The sequence below is a fragment of the Pongo abelii genome, chromosome 7 (assembly GCF_028885655.2).
Source record: "Pongo abelii isolate AG06213 chromosome 7, NHGRI_mPonAbe1-v2.0_pri, whole genome shotgun sequence".
In the NCBI taxonomy this organism is placed as follows: Eukaryota; Metazoa; Chordata; class Mammalia; order Primates; family Hominidae; genus Pongo; species Pongo abelii.
The window spans coordinates 115,058,503-115,073,840 of NC_071992.2; the positions used below are offsets into that span (position 1 = coordinate 115,058,503).

The following is a 15,338-nucleotide window of genomic DNA, read 5'->3' on the forward strand; positions in this document are numbered from 1 at the left end:
GGTAATCTCTAGGAGGAGTCCATATACCTGACTTGAATCCAGAGGGTTTTGTTGCTAAATGAAAGAAGGAGAAAATGAATACTCCTGGGCGGTTAGCAATCTGCTACAGTAGACGTATGCCGTGTGTGTGTGTGTGTGTGTGTGTGTGTGTGTGTGTGTGTATAATCTGTATTTGAAGTTTTGAAGCAGTCTATCATCTCAAAAATGTGATGTATATAAAGAACCTTCTAACTGACTTTATTTTTAATATACATGCAGTCCTCACTTGCCATGATGGCTTGGGACTATAAAAAGACCATGCAAAGTGATCTTTATCAGGGTGAAGAATTAAATTGTTGCACAATCTTTACAAATTGTTGTCAAAACATTAAACATTCTCTTACTGTTGGTTATAAATGTATAGAGAAATGAAAAAATATTAAAAGGAATATTCAAAATTAAGCCATTTTATTTCTTTGAATAAACTTAAGAATCATCATTCTCAGTAAACTATCGCAAGAACAAAAAACCAAACACCACATATTCTCACTCATAGGTGGGAATTGAACAATGAGAACACATGGACACAGGAAGGAGAACATCACACTTCGGGGACTGTTGTGGGGTGGGGAGAGGGGGGAGGGATAGCATTGGGAGATATACCTAATGCTATATGATGAGTTGGTGTGTGCAGCGCACCAGCATGGCACATGTATACATATGTAACTTACCTGCACGTTGCGCACATGTACCATAGAGCCTAAAGTATAATAATAATAATAATAATAATAATAATAATAATAATAAAAAGAAAAAAAAAAGAATTGCTCGAACAGCTTTTTTCTCCTTCTTGTATGACTTACGATATGGCATGTCTTTCCTATGCCACCTTAGCAACTTTTCATACTCCTTTCTACATTTGGATAAGATTCTGACATTTTATCCTACACAGTCCATGAGGGATTTCTCTGTTGCCCAGGCTGAAGTGCAGTGGCACAGTCTTGACTCATGCAACCTCTGCCTCCTGGGTTCAAATGATTCTCCTGCTTCAGCCTCTTGAGGAGCTGGGATTACAGGTGCGCATGCCTGGCTAATTTTTTTTTTTTTTTTTTAAGTGGAGACGGGGAATCGCCATGTTGGCCAGACTTGTCTTGAACTTCTGACCTCAGGTGATCCACCCACCTTAGCCTCCCAAAGTACGGGGATTACAGGCGTAAGCCACTGTGCCTGGCTGAATTTTGCAAACTTAGCCACATCTATGTAACTGTTTAAGAAACAGAAACTTACCAGCACTTCAGACGTCTCCATTGTGTCCTCTTCTGGTTACTATTCTGACCTCAAGAGTAAACCATTGGCCGGGCATGGTGGCTCACTTTAAAGAAGTTTGCTGACCTTTGCTCTGTATGCTTGCTCTATGCTTAGTATTCTGGTCTTTTTCATTTTAGCCATTCCAATGGGTATGTAGTGCTATCACACTGTGACTTTACTCACAATTACCTGATGTCTAATGATGTCGAACGCCTCAATGCAGGCACATACTTCTTTTTTTTTTTTTTTTTTTTTTTGAGATGGAGTCTCGCTCTGTTGCCCAGGCTGGAGTGCAGTGGCGCGATCTTGGCTCACTACAAGCTCTGCCTCCTGGATTCATGCCATTCTCCTGCCTCAGCCTCCCGAGTAGCTGGGACTGCAGGTGCCTGCCACCATGCCCAGCTAGTTTTTTTTTGTTTTTTGGTTTTTTGTATTTTTAGTAGAGATGGGGTTTCACTGTGTTAGCCAGGATGGTCTCGATCTCCTGACCTCGTGATCCGCCTGCCTCGGCCTCCCAAAGTACTAGGGTTACAGGCATAAGCCACCGTGCCCGGCCCATACTTCTTATTTTATACACTAGTAGGATCCCTTCCCCTACTTATTATACTTATTTATACCCAAAATACCCTAGGCTCACTGAGCACCAGCTTTAGGTATCATTTTTGACCACTGGATAGATCATCTTTTGCTTATTCAAGTCTTTTTATTGATTGTCTATAAGATAAATAATATTTTAATGTGAAATGATAGAAAAACACAATCTCAGAATGAAGATTGATTGTCAGTTGTTTTTTTTTTCTTGAGACGGAGTTTTTCTCCTGTTGCCCAGGCTGGAGTGCAATGGTGTGATCTCAGCTCACTGCAACCTCCACCTCCCGGGTTCAAGCAATTCTCCTGCCTCAGCCTCCTGAATAGCTGGGATTACAGGTTTCTGCCTGTACTAATCATCCCTGGCTAATTTTTGTATTTTTAGTAGGGATGGGGTTTCACCATGTTGGCCAGGCTGGTTTTGAACTCCTGACCTCAGATGATCTACCTGCCTCAGCCTCCCAAAGTGCTGGGATTACAGGTGTGAGATTGTCTATTTCTTAACAATTTTTAGAAGTTTTTTTAATTTTTGTTTTTAATATGCTGTAGGTACAAGTCCCTCATGGAGCTGGATTTTCCCCATTCCCATCTATCTGTAGCAAATACTTTCTCTCAGTCTGTGTCTTGCCTTTACATTATCTCAATGGTATTTTAATGACCAAAAGCTGTTACTCTTTTAAAGAAAGAAATTGGGGATTTCTTAAAGATATATTAAAATAAAAAGCTGGTAAATTTTTATATAACAAAGATACATTTACATTCGAGAATAGTGCAACTTATGTTTGTTAAAGGTAACTTATTGTTTTATACCTGCTTCATTGTTGAAAAGAAAAACAGGATTTGACCTTATAGTTTGGATAACTAATTCATTTTTCAGTTGTTTAAGAATATTATTAAAAATATTCTTTATTAATTTTTTATCGTTTTAATTTTAGATATTAAGGATGAAAATGAAACGATACTGAATCCTGAAGAGGTGTCTTTTCTGGAGGAATATATTCCTACTCGACATACAAGTGTTACTCTCCTCAAATGTACCTGCACAATTTCCATGGCTGAATTCAACTTGCTGGACCATTTACTACCTGTCATTATGGGAGAAAAGGTATATTTTGTGATTTGCTATATTTTTTTCCCCTCATATATGGATTTTTTTTTTTTTTTTTTGTCATTTACTGAAAGAATATCTGCAGCCGGGCACAGTGGCTTGAGCGTGTAATCCTGGCAATTCAGGAGGCTGGGGCAGGATGCACACTTGAGGCCAAGAGTTTGAGACCAGCCTAGGCAACAGCAATACCTTGTCTCTCAAAAAAATTAGGCATGGTGGCACATGCCTGTATTCCCAGCTCTTCAGGAGGCTGAGGTGGGAGGATTGCTTGAGCCCAGAAGTTTGAGGCTGCAGTGAACTATGATCACGCCACTACACTTTAGCCTGGGTGTCACAGTGCGACCCTGTCTCAAAAAAAAAAAAAAAAAAAAAAAAAGAGAAAGATAAAAGTATCTGCTTATATAGTTATCCATGATGAAGTAAAAGCAATGTAACTATGAACTAAAAATTAACTATGTTAATTTTTAAAATGTAATTTTAAATTTATATTTTTAATAAAATAAACTTAATCTTGAGAGTGTATAAAGAAATGTTGAAGAATATGGGCCTAGAAGTCAGACCATATACCAGCTATAATTCCATAGACAATTACTTTATATCTCTAAGCCTTGATTTTCTCTTCTCAAAAAGAAAGCGATTGTATTTTTTCAAGCTGCCTATTTAAGTTTTAGCCAGTAAAACTGTCAGCCTGCCTAGATTCAGACAGCTTATTACTTACATAGACAGCAGAAGCAAAGTCACTAATGGTGCCAGCTCCCCTGTCCCTTGTTCCATAGGACAACCTGTAACCAAAGGGCCAAATGACTTCTGTTGGTACATCGTGGGGCACCCTGCTGGCAACAATTCAGTTTCACACTGCAGCTAAGCAGTGGTGTAGCTTAGTGCATATGTGGAAAGCCCATAACTCAGCTGAATGAGGAATGCTGAAGAGAAAATGTTTCATGGCCGCCTCTCTCAAGATGGGACGATGAATGAGAAATGCTCTTTTAGCAGCTCCTCACAAGACCACATACTATCCTTTGTTTTTGGAGGATCACAGGATATTCTACCAAGGTCTGCTGTGGTTGAGTATTGCCTTCATGGCATGGATTTGTGTAACATTATCAGGATGCTGGTACAGACTAGTCCCACCACAGTACTTAGCTCCTAGGAGTATTTTAAATTTTCATTGAAATAATGCATGTAAACTATTTTGCATGTATTAGGAACTGAGTGATGTCTGCTGTAATTGTTGAGAATGCTTAATATTTGTTTATGATCCATATACAATGTATTGCTTTCTGAGTTTGACTTATACATACAAGGCCTTATTTGTTCGTTTGTTTGCTTTTTGAGACAGAGTCTCACTCTGTTGCCTAGGCTGGAATGCAGTAGTGAAATCTCAGTTCACTGCAACCTCTGCCTCCTGGGTTCATGCAACTTTCCTGTCAGGCTTCTGAGTAGCTGGGACTATGGGCGCATGCCACCACTCCCGACTAATTTTTGTATTTTTAGTAGAGACAGGATTTCACCATATTGGTCAGGCAGGTCTTGAACTCCTGACCTCAGGTGATCCACCTGCCTCAGCCTTCCGAAGTGCTGGGATTACAGGTGTGAGCCACCACACCTGGCCTGTTTTGTTTTTTTTTTTTTTCATATATTTCTTTTGATGTTCATATAATGATCAGGGGTCCCCAGCTCCTGGGATGTGGACCAGTACTGGTCAGTTGCCTGTTAGGAACTGGGCTGCAGAGAAGGAGGTGAATGGCAGGTGAGTAAGCATTACCACCTGGGCTCTGCCTCCTGTGAGATCAGCGATGGCATTAGATTCTCATAGGAGCACAAACTCTATTGTGAATTGTGCATGCAAGGGATCTAGGTTGGCACTCCTTATGAGAATCTAATACCTAATGACCTGAGGTGGAACAATTTCATTCTGAAACCATACCCCTTCTCCTGTCTGTGGAAAGATTGTCTTCAATGAAATTAATCTCTGATGCCAGAAAGGTTGGTGTCTGCTGACAGTGATAATCATAGAAATAAAAAGTGTCCTAACTTTAAAGAAGAACTTATATGAGGGAATTAACTATATGCATTAACTTTATTGTTGCTCTCTACTGGCCACTCATAATTAAGTATGGTAGTGTATTATGATTAAGAGATCATGTAGAGAAAATTTCACTGGAGACAATTAAAATATGTCTGCATTTTGTCATTTCTGTTTTTGCTATCATCTAATTTTTTAAATAGATACTATTTTTTAGAGCAGTTTTAGATTCACAAAGCAGAGTGAAAGGTACAGAGACTTTTCATAAACTGACTCCCCCACATACATAGCTTCCCCCATTGTCAACATCCCTCAACAGAGTAGTATGTTTGTTATAATTGATGAACCTGTATTGACACATCAGTATCACCCAAAGTCCACAGTTTACATTAGAGTTCACTCTTGGTGTTTTATGTTCTATGAGTGTTGACAAATGTATAATTATCTACTATAACAATATCACATAGAGTAGTTTCAATTCCCAAAAAATCCTTTGTGCTCTGCCTATTCATCCCTTCCTCTCCCTAACCACTGGCAACCACTGATCTTTTTACTGTCCTCACAGTTTTGCCTTTTCTAGACTGTCGTATAGTTGGAATCATATAGTATGTAGCCTTTTCACATTGGCTTCTTTTACTTAGTAATATGGATTTAAGGTTCCTCTTTGGCTTTTCATGTCTTGATAGCTGATTTCTTCTTTGCACTTACTAATATTCCATTACGGATGTACCACAATTTACTTATCCATTCACCTACTGAAGGACATCTTGGTTGCTTTCAAGTTTTGAGAGTTGTGAGTAAAACAGGCATATACATCCATGTGCAAGTTTTGGTGTGGGCATGTTTTCAACTCCTTTGGGTAAATACCAAGGAGTGTGATTGATGGGTTGTATGCTAAAAGTATGTTTAGTTTTGTAAGAAGCTGCCAAATTGTCTTCCAAAGTGGCTGTATGATTTTGCATCCCTGCCAGCAGTGAATGAGAGTTCCTGTTTCTCCACATCCCTACCAACATTTGATGTTGTCAGTGCTTCGGTTCTTTGCCATTCTAAGACATGTGTAATGGTGTCTTATTGTTTTGATTTTTATTTCCTTGATGACATATGGAAACATCATTTCATGTGCTTATTTGCCATCTGTATATCTTCTTTGGTGAGGTATCTCTTCAGATCTATTGCCCATTTTTTAAGAGTTGTTTGTTTTCTTAATATTGAATTTTAAGGATTCCTTGTATATTTTGGGTAATAGTCCTTTATCAGATAGGTCTTTTGCAAATATTTTCCCCCAATCTGTGGCTTGTCTTTTAATTTTCTTGTATTTTGCAGAGCAGAAATTTTGCATTTTTAGTGAAGTCCTGCTTATCAATTCTTTGTTTTATAGATTGTGCCTTTGGTGTTATATCTAAAGGTCATCATTAGACCCAAGGTCATCAGCTTGTATCTTTTAAGAATTGGTCCATCTCATCTAGGTTATCAAATTTGTAGGTATAGAGTTGTTTATGGTACTTCTTTGTTTTTTTTTTTTGAGACAGAGTTTCACTTTTGTTGCCCAGGCTGGAGTGCAATGGCGTGATCTTGGCTCACAGCAACCTCCACCTCCCGGGTTCAAGCGATTCTCCTTCTTCAGCCTCCTGAGTAGCTGGGATTACAAGCATGCGCCACCATGCCTGGCTAATTTTGTATTTTTAGTAGAGAAGAGGTTTCTCCATGTCGGTCAGGCTGGTCTTGGACTTCTGACTTCAGGTGATCTGCCCACCTTGGCCTCCTGAAGTACTGGGATTATAGGCATGAGCTACGCACCTGGCCTGTTTTTAGTATTTTAAAAATTATCATTTTAGTGTCCTTGGGATTTGTAACAATGTTCCTCTTTCATTTCTGACATTAGGAATTTGTATCCTCTTACTTTTTTTCTTAGCCTGGCTAGAGAGGCTTACTGATTTTTATTGAGCTAGCTTTTGGTTTTGTTTATTTTCTCTATTGATTTCCTATTTTCAATTTCATTGATTTCTGTTTTGATTTTAATTCTTTTCTTCTTATTTTGGATTTATTTAATTTCCTGAAGTGTAAGCTTAGGTGATTGATTTTAGATTTTCCTTTTTTGTAATATATGAACTCAATACTATAAACTTGCCTCTAAGCATTGCTTTCACTGCATGCTACAAATTTTGATAAGTTGGATTTTTGTTTTCATTTAATTCAAAGTATTTTTTATTTCTCTTGAGATTTTTTCTTTGACTTGTGTTCTTTAGAAGTATGTTATTTAATCTCCAAGTATTTTGACATTTTTTAGTTATCTTACTGATTTTTAGTTTAATTCCATTATGGTCTAATAGCAGACATTGTATGATTTCTTTTAAATTTGTTTAGGTGTGTTTTATGGCTTAGAATGTGTCTGTGTTGATGAATGTTCTATGTAAGCTTTAGAAGAATGTCTACTCTGTTGTTGCTGTATGAAGTAGTCCATTGATGTCTATTATATCCGATTGGTTATAAGTTCAATTATGTCCTTATTGATTTTCTGTCTGCTGGAACTGATTATATCTGATAGAGGGATATTGAAGTCTCCAACTAAAACAGTGGGTTTGTCGGGTTTTTTCCTTGAAATTTTATCACATTTTGCTTTGTGTATTTTGGCACTGTGTCTTTAGGCACATCCATGTTAGGGACTGTTGTGTCTTTTTACGGAATTGACACCTTTATCGTTACTTAATCCCTTCTTTATCTCTGATAGCTTTCCCTGGTCTGATTTTTGTTCTGTCTGAAATTAATATAGCCACTCCTACTTTCTTTTGATTAGTTTTAGTATGGTATGTATTTCTCTATTTTCTTTTAATCTACAAGTGTCTACATATTTAAAGTGAGTTTTGGCTGGGTGTGGTGGCTCATGCTTGTAATCCCAGTGCTTTGGGAGGTAGAAGTGAACTGATCGCTTGAGCCCAGGAGTTTGAGACCAGCTTGGGTAAAACCCTGTCTCTACAAAAAAATACAAAAATTAGCCAGGCATGCTGGTGTGTGCCTGTAGTTCCAGCTACTTGGGAGGCTGAGGTGAGTGGATCACCTGAGCCCTGGAGGTTGAGGCGTGAGACCTTGTCTCAAATAAATACATAAGAAAAATTTTTTTAAAAAGTAGGTTTTTTTGTAGACAATATATAGTTGGGTCTTGTATCTTTAGCTGCCTTGACAATCTGTCTTTTAATTGATGCATTTAGACCATTGATGTGAAGTTATTATTAATATAATTGGACTAATATCAACCATACTTCTTGCTATTTTCTATTTTTTGCCCTTGTTATTTGTTCCTGATTTTTTTTCCACTCTCTTTTGGCGTTTTGTGGTTTTAATTGAGCATTTTACATTATTCGATTTTCTCTCCTCTATTAACCTACCTGTTATACTTCTTTTTAGTGTTTGTCCTAGAATTTGCATTATATTTTTACAATTAATTCAAGTCCACTTTCAAATAACACCATACCACTTTACAGGTAGTCAGAGTTTCTTATAGTAAAAGAAATACTAATTCTGCCATCCTGTTTCTTGTATCATTGCTGTAATTCATTTTACTTTTATATAAGCATTCATAAGCCTGCCTCACACAATCATACATAATTAAATACATATTACTATTATTATTTTGACCAAATTTATGTATTAGATCAATTAAGAATAACAAAAATTAAGTCTTTTTTTACCTTATGCCTTTTCTGATGCTGTTTTTTTAATGTAGATGTGAAATTCTGACCTTTATCATTTTTCTTCTCTCTGAAGAATTTTTTTTAACACGTCTAGTAAGGCAGATATACTGGAAACAAATTCTCTGAATTTTTTTTTTTTGTCTGAGAAAGTCTTTTTTTCTCCTTTTGAAGGATAATTTCATGGGGTATGGAATTCTAGGTTTGTGGGTTTTTTCCTCTTAAAATACTTTATTTTGCTCTCTTCTTGCTTACATTATTTTTGAGTGGAGGTCAGGTGTAATTCATATAATTGCTCCTCTATAAGTAACATGTATTTTTTTTGGGCGACTTTATCTTTGATTTCTATGATTTGAAAATGGTGTGTCTGTGTGTAGGTGTTTTTTTTTTTTTGGCATTTATCCTGCTTGGTGTTCTCTGAGTTTCCTGGGTTTCTAGTTTGGTGTCTGACATTAATTTGAGGAAACTCACAGTCATTATTGTTTCAGATGTTTCTTCTGTTTCGTTCTCTCTTTTCTTCTCTTGTGGAATTCGTATTACGTGTATGTTACATCTTTTGTAGTTGTCCCACAGTTCTGAAATATTCCGGGTTTTTTTTGGTTTGCTTTTCACTTTTGGCAGTTTCTACTGAGATATCTTCAAGCTTAGAGATTCTTTTGTTAGCCATGTCTGGTCTTCCAGTATGCCTGTCAAAAGGAAAAATGCTAACAAGGAGGTCTTACTCAGAAGGCAGCCCACAAATTTGTATAAAATTTCCTTTAGATTGTTGGCTAATTCCTAAGCTGCCCATGTATAATGCAAGACTTCAGGAAACCCAGCAGAAAGCAAAGTATAAATTTGACTATTTGCATGGTGCTGTGTATCTACAATTAGAGTTCAGGCCCTGCCACATTAGCACCTGGGGCCTTCCTTTGAGACCTTATAAGGGCCACACCCTAGGAATAAGTACAGATTGAAATAGATTAGTCTAAGAAAGCCTAATTTCAGTCCTGGATAGGACCATGATGATATACTTGTATTCTGTCTGCTTGCCAAAGAATAGTTAACTTACTTTAGGGGAAGATAGCATTATCAGAGCCTCTATAATTTTTTATCCATGATGTCATCTGCTTGATACAAAATTATGAGTTATACTAAAAATAGAACCAATTGAATTAAATATAATAAAAAATCAATAATATAAATAGACTTAGAGATGATTAAGGTATTAGAGTTGTTAGACATGGACTTTATGATTAATTGCTTAAGGAAGAAGACAGAAAGGCGGAAGATTTCCAAAGAGACCTCAGTCCATTAAAAAAAAGCACCAAATAAAATTGTGAAACTGGAAAACGTAAGGATACAGGTTTGAAGGAAAAGGATGGAAAAAATATACCATTTAAACACTAACCAAAAGAAAGATAGCATGGCTATTTTACTAAGAGATAAAGTAGATTTTAAGGTAAGAAGTATTACTGAAATAAAGAGAGCCACTTCATAATGATAAAAGTGTGAACTGAAAGAAAGGACAACACAGATAATTCTTACAGGTGTAATATTGAGTAAAAAATTATATAATATATGATTTCATTTATATGAAGTTCAAGAAGAGAGAAAACTAATCTATGGCAATTGAAGTGATTAGCTATGTCTGTTGAGGATTTAGTATTGCCTTGAAAGGGACATGGGACAGTCTTGTAGGGTGCTTCAGATGGGTGGTGGTTACAGATGTAAAAATTCATTCAGCTCTACCCTTCAGATTTGTGTGCTTTATTCTGTGTTATTTTTTAGTAATCCCAAAGAAAGTCACTTAAAAAAGCAACATAATTCCTAAATAAATGGTGGTTTTAAAATTATTAGTAATGAGTAAAAAATCAGGATTGTATTTTCAACTTAGTTTTAAGCAGTGATTCTCAGTAATGGCACTTTTGGTTTTTTTGGATTGGAGAATTATTATGTAGCATTTACTATCTTTGGCCAATACCTGCTAAAGGCCAATATTATTGTGACAATGAAAGACAGACAAAGCAATGAAACTGCTCTTCTTGCATTTTGTCATATTCTTCTGGATGGGAAGTCATGGCATTCCTCATTGAGAACCACAGGTAGAGCATTTTAAGGGAGTGAGGGAGTTCTAGGACAGGGATCATTTGCCACTCAGGGTACATATGCTGGACATCTTGAAACTTACCTGTATTTACTTGAAAGCTCAGAAAGATTCTGTAAAACTGAGAATACTGTGCCGTCCTCAAGATTCTTAGGACTTTATGAGCCCTTAACATGTGTATTGTTAGTAGATACGATACAGATCAGGAATTTTTCTTACCTGCAAACATTGCTTATTGTGAATGTTTTTGACACTGTGTGGTGTAGTCCATTTAGTTCTTTAGTCAGCTAAATGTGAATAAAAGAGATTAAAATAAAAGATGCTGACTCTTGGATATCTAGAAAACATTTTGGAATAATTAAGCTTAATAAAATATCTTCATCATACTGAGGCATGTAGTGATACTATTCCAGTTGATTGAAAAAGAAAAAAAGCTTGAGCTGAAAGGGCAATGATAATTTTGCAAAAAATATGCATTCTTTGAAGTCTGGGACATATTTAAAATATATAGAAAGACATTTGTTATTTGGTTATGGCAAGAGAGATCTGTAGAAAGGCATCATTTCTAGATTGATTTGATATCACTGCAAATGTGCAGATCTGAAGCTTGCATAGAGGTAATTGCAACTCAGTCACTGCTCCACTTTTAAAATATAAAGCGAACACTATTATTTTCTAGAACTCAAGTAACTTCATGAATACTACAAACTTCCAGTCTCTTCGGCCTTTGCCATCCATTCGAATATTGGTGGATAAAATTAATCTTGAACATTCAGTGCCGATGTATGCTGAACAGTTGGTGCATGTGGTCAGCAGCCTTACTCAACCTTCTGATAACCTGCTTCATTATTGTTATGTACACTGCTATCTTAAGGTATGAAAAGTGAATTTTCTTGTTTGTTAGCATGGGTTTGGCTTTGGGATCATCAAATAAGTTTCTTTTTTCTTGATGTTGCAATTTCAGAGAAATAGTACTCTGAAAGGTAAGATTTAAATAAGAAATAAGATGTATTTATTCCAATAAAGTAAGTAATAAAAATATACTTATTTTAAAGATTTTTCAATTATGTGAGATTAGTAGCTTGATATTTATAAATGAATGGTTAATCATAACTTTTGAATAATTTTATTTATCATTGATGGTAATTTTTATAAGCAATGTGAAAGAGCACTTAGTTTAATATGGATGCTTTGAAGACTCATGTTTTTTTGAAGGGAGCATTTATGTGAGGCATAATGAGGCAGAAAGAGGGCCTAAAACTTTTTTATGTCACCTTTATTTAATTCATGTTAATTTATTGATGCAAGGGAAATTTATTTTAAATACAGGCATATGCCATTTTATCATGCATTACTTTATTGTACTTCATAGTAATTGTGTGTGTGTGTGTGTGTATGTGTGTGTGTGTTTTTTTTTTTTTTTTAACAAATTGAAGGTTTATGGCAATCTTGCATTAAGCAAGGCTTTGGTGCCATTTTTTCAATAATATGTGCTCACTTCGTGTCTCTGTGTCATATTTTGGTAATTATCCAAATATTTCACAAGTTTTCATTATTATTTTAGCATTGTGATCTGTCATCACTGTAACTTTTTCAGGCACCAAAAAGTGCACCCATTTAAGATGGTGAACTTAGTAAATGTTGGGTGTGTTCTGGGTCCTCCACTGACCAGTTCCCCCTTCTCTTTCCCTTATCCTATCCTTGAGACACAACAATATTGAAGTTAGGCCAATTAATAGCCCTACAATGGCCTGTAAATGTTCAAGTGAAAGGAAGAGTCCCATAACTCTACTTTAAATCAAAAGCTAGAAGTAATTAACCTTAATGAAGAAGGTGTGTCAAAAGCCAAGATGAGGCCTGAAAGCTAGGCCTCTTTTGCAAAACAGCCAAGTTGTGAATTCAAAGGAAAAGTCTCCAGGAAATTAAAAGTGCTACTCCAGTGAACACAGGAATGACAAGAAAGTGGAACAGCCATATTGTTGATATAAAGTTTGAGTGGTCCGGATAGCAGATCAAACCAGCTACAACATTCCCTTAAATGAAAAGCAAGGCCCTAACTCTCTTCAATTCTGTAAATGCTGAGAGACTTGAGAAAGCTGCAGAAGAAAAATTTGAAGCTGGCAGAGATTGGTTCATGAAGTGTAAGAGAAACCATCTCCATAACATAAAAGTGCAAGGTGAAACAGCAAGTGCTGACATAGAAACTAGGGCAGGTTATCCATATCTAGCTCAGTTAATTGATGAAGGTGGATACACTAAACAGATTTTCAATGTAGACGAAATAGCCTTCTCTTGGAAGAAGATACCATCTAGGACTTACATAGCTAGAGAGGAGAAGTCAATGCCTTGCTTCAAAACTTCAAAAGGCGGCCGGGCACGGTGGCTCATGCCTGTAATCCCAGCTCTTTTGGAGGCTGAGGTGGGTGGATCACGAGGTCAGGAGATTGACCGGCCTGGCCAACATGGTGAAACCCCATCTCTACTAAAGATGCAAAAAAATTAGCCGGGTGTGGTGGTGTGTGCCTGTAATCTCAGCTACTCAGGAGGCTGAGGCAGGAGAATCGCCTGAACCCAAGAGGCAGAGGTTGCAGTGAGCCAAGATCAGGCTGTTGCACTCCAGCCTGAGCAACAGGGCGAGACACTGACTCTCTTGTTAGGGGCTAATGTACCTGGTGACTTTTTAAGTTGAAGATAATGCTCATCTACCATTCTGAAAATCCAAAATGCTTTAAGAATTAGGCTAAATCTTCACTGCTCATGCTCTATAAATGGAACAACAAAGCCTCAATGACAGTACATCTGTTTATGTCATGGTTTACTAAATATTTTAAGCCTGTGGAGACCTACTGTCCAGAAAAGACTCCTCTCAAAATATTAGCGCTCACGGACAATGCTCCTGGTCACCCTACACCTGTGATGAAGATGTACAGGGAGATGCACATGTTTTCATGCCTGTTAACATGACATTCATTCTGCAGCCTGTGGATCAAGAGTAATTTTGACTCTGGGGTCTTATTATTTAAGAAATATATTTGTAGGGCTTATAGCTACCATAGATAGCCATTCTTCTGATAGACCTGGGCAAAGCAAATTGAAAACCTTTTGGAAAAGATTCATCAATCTAGATGCTATTAAGAATATTTATGATTCACAGAAGGAGGTCAAACTATTTACATTAACAAGAGTTTGGAAGAAGTTGATTTCAGTCCTCATGGATGACTTTGAGGGGTTCAAGACTTCCATGGAGGAAGTAACTGCAGATGTAATGGAAATAGCAAGAGAACTAGAATTGGTGTCTGAAGATATGACTGAATTGCTACAATCTCATGATAAAACTTGAATGGAGGAGGAGTTGCTTCTTATGGATGAGCAAAGAAAGTGATTTCTGGAGATGGCAGTTACTCCTGGGGAAGATGCTGGGAACATTGTTAAATGATTACAGAGAATTTAAAAAGTTCTGTAAACTTGGTTGATAAAGCAATGGCATGGTTTGAGAGGATTGACTCCAATTTTGATAGAAGTTTTACTACTGTTAAAATGCCATCAAACCTCAATCAATCATCATTGCCTGCTATGGAGAAATCTTTCATGAAAGGAAGAGTTAATCAATATGGCAAACTTCACTGTTGTCTTATTTTTAGAAATTGCTGCAGCTGTCCCCACCACTTTTAGCAACCACCATCCTGATTAGTAAGCAGCCATGAACATCAAGGCAAAAAGGTTATTACTTGCTGAAGGTTGAGATGGTCATTAGCATTTTTTAGCAATAAAGTACTTTTTGTAAGGGGTGGGGGCAGAGTCTCACTCTGTCACCCAGGCTGTAGTGCGGTGGCATGATCTCGGCTCACTGCAGCCTCCACCTCCTGAGCTCAAGCGATTCTCCCATCTGTTTCCCAAGTACTGGGACCACAGGTACACATGCCCATGCTCAGCTAATTTTTTGTATTTTTGGTAAGATGGGGTTTTGCTCCATTGCCCAGGCTGGTCTCGAATTCCTGAACTCAAGCTATCTGCCTCCCTTGCTTCCCAAAGTGCTATGATTACAGGTGTGAAACACTGTGCCCAGCCAATAAAGTGCTTTTTATTTAAGGTATATAAGTTTTTTTTGACATAATGTTATTGCACACTTAATAGACTACAGTGTAAGTGTATACATAACTTTTATTATATGTACTGGGAAACCAAAAATTATTGTGATATTTGTTGTATTGTGGTGATGTGGAACTTGCAGTATCTCTTGGGTATGTCCATCTGGTTATGTAAAGTGAATTATTGGTAGCTTTCCCCAGCTCTTTCAATTTTTAAAAAATAAGTAATACATCCAATGCAGGTATATACAAACAATAACCTCAAATGTTGAACAATACATGTTTTAGCTAAGCAAGCAGAGATGTATGGTTTAAATAGAAATAGTGTGTACACAATCAACTTCTGTTTTATGAACAAAAGAAAACTATAAAAAGTTGAATTTAAGAATCAGTACTGGCTGGGTATGGTGGCTAACGCCTGTAATCTCAGCACTTTGAGAGTCTGAGATGGGTGGATCACTTGAGCCCA

General features: G+C 36.9%; 1 protein-coding gene across 19 annotated transcripts in view; it reads left to right on the plus strand.

The window, feature by feature from the left end:
- VPS13B (vacuolar protein sorting 13 homolog B) overlaps positions 1 to 15,338 on the plus strand; it is a 916,166-nt gene that overhangs the window by 137,645 nt on the left and 763,183 nt on the right. For 17 of the 19 annotated variants that reach the window (XR_008509424.2, XM_054519206.2, XM_054519208.2 and 14 more), the window contains 2 exons: positions 2,811 to 2,980; positions 11,461 to 11,655. Coding sequence is in view for 18 of the 19 variants with exons in the window: in XM_054519206.2 (XP_054375181.2) it covers positions 2,811 to 2,980; positions 11,461 to 11,655 (365 nt within the window). In the remaining variant the exon portion in view is untranslated. The remainder of the gene's footprint in view (positions 1 to 2,810; positions 2,981 to 11,460; positions 11,656 to 15,338) is intronic. The other 2 variants (XM_054519210.2, XM_063726435.1) reach the window with 1 other exon arrangement.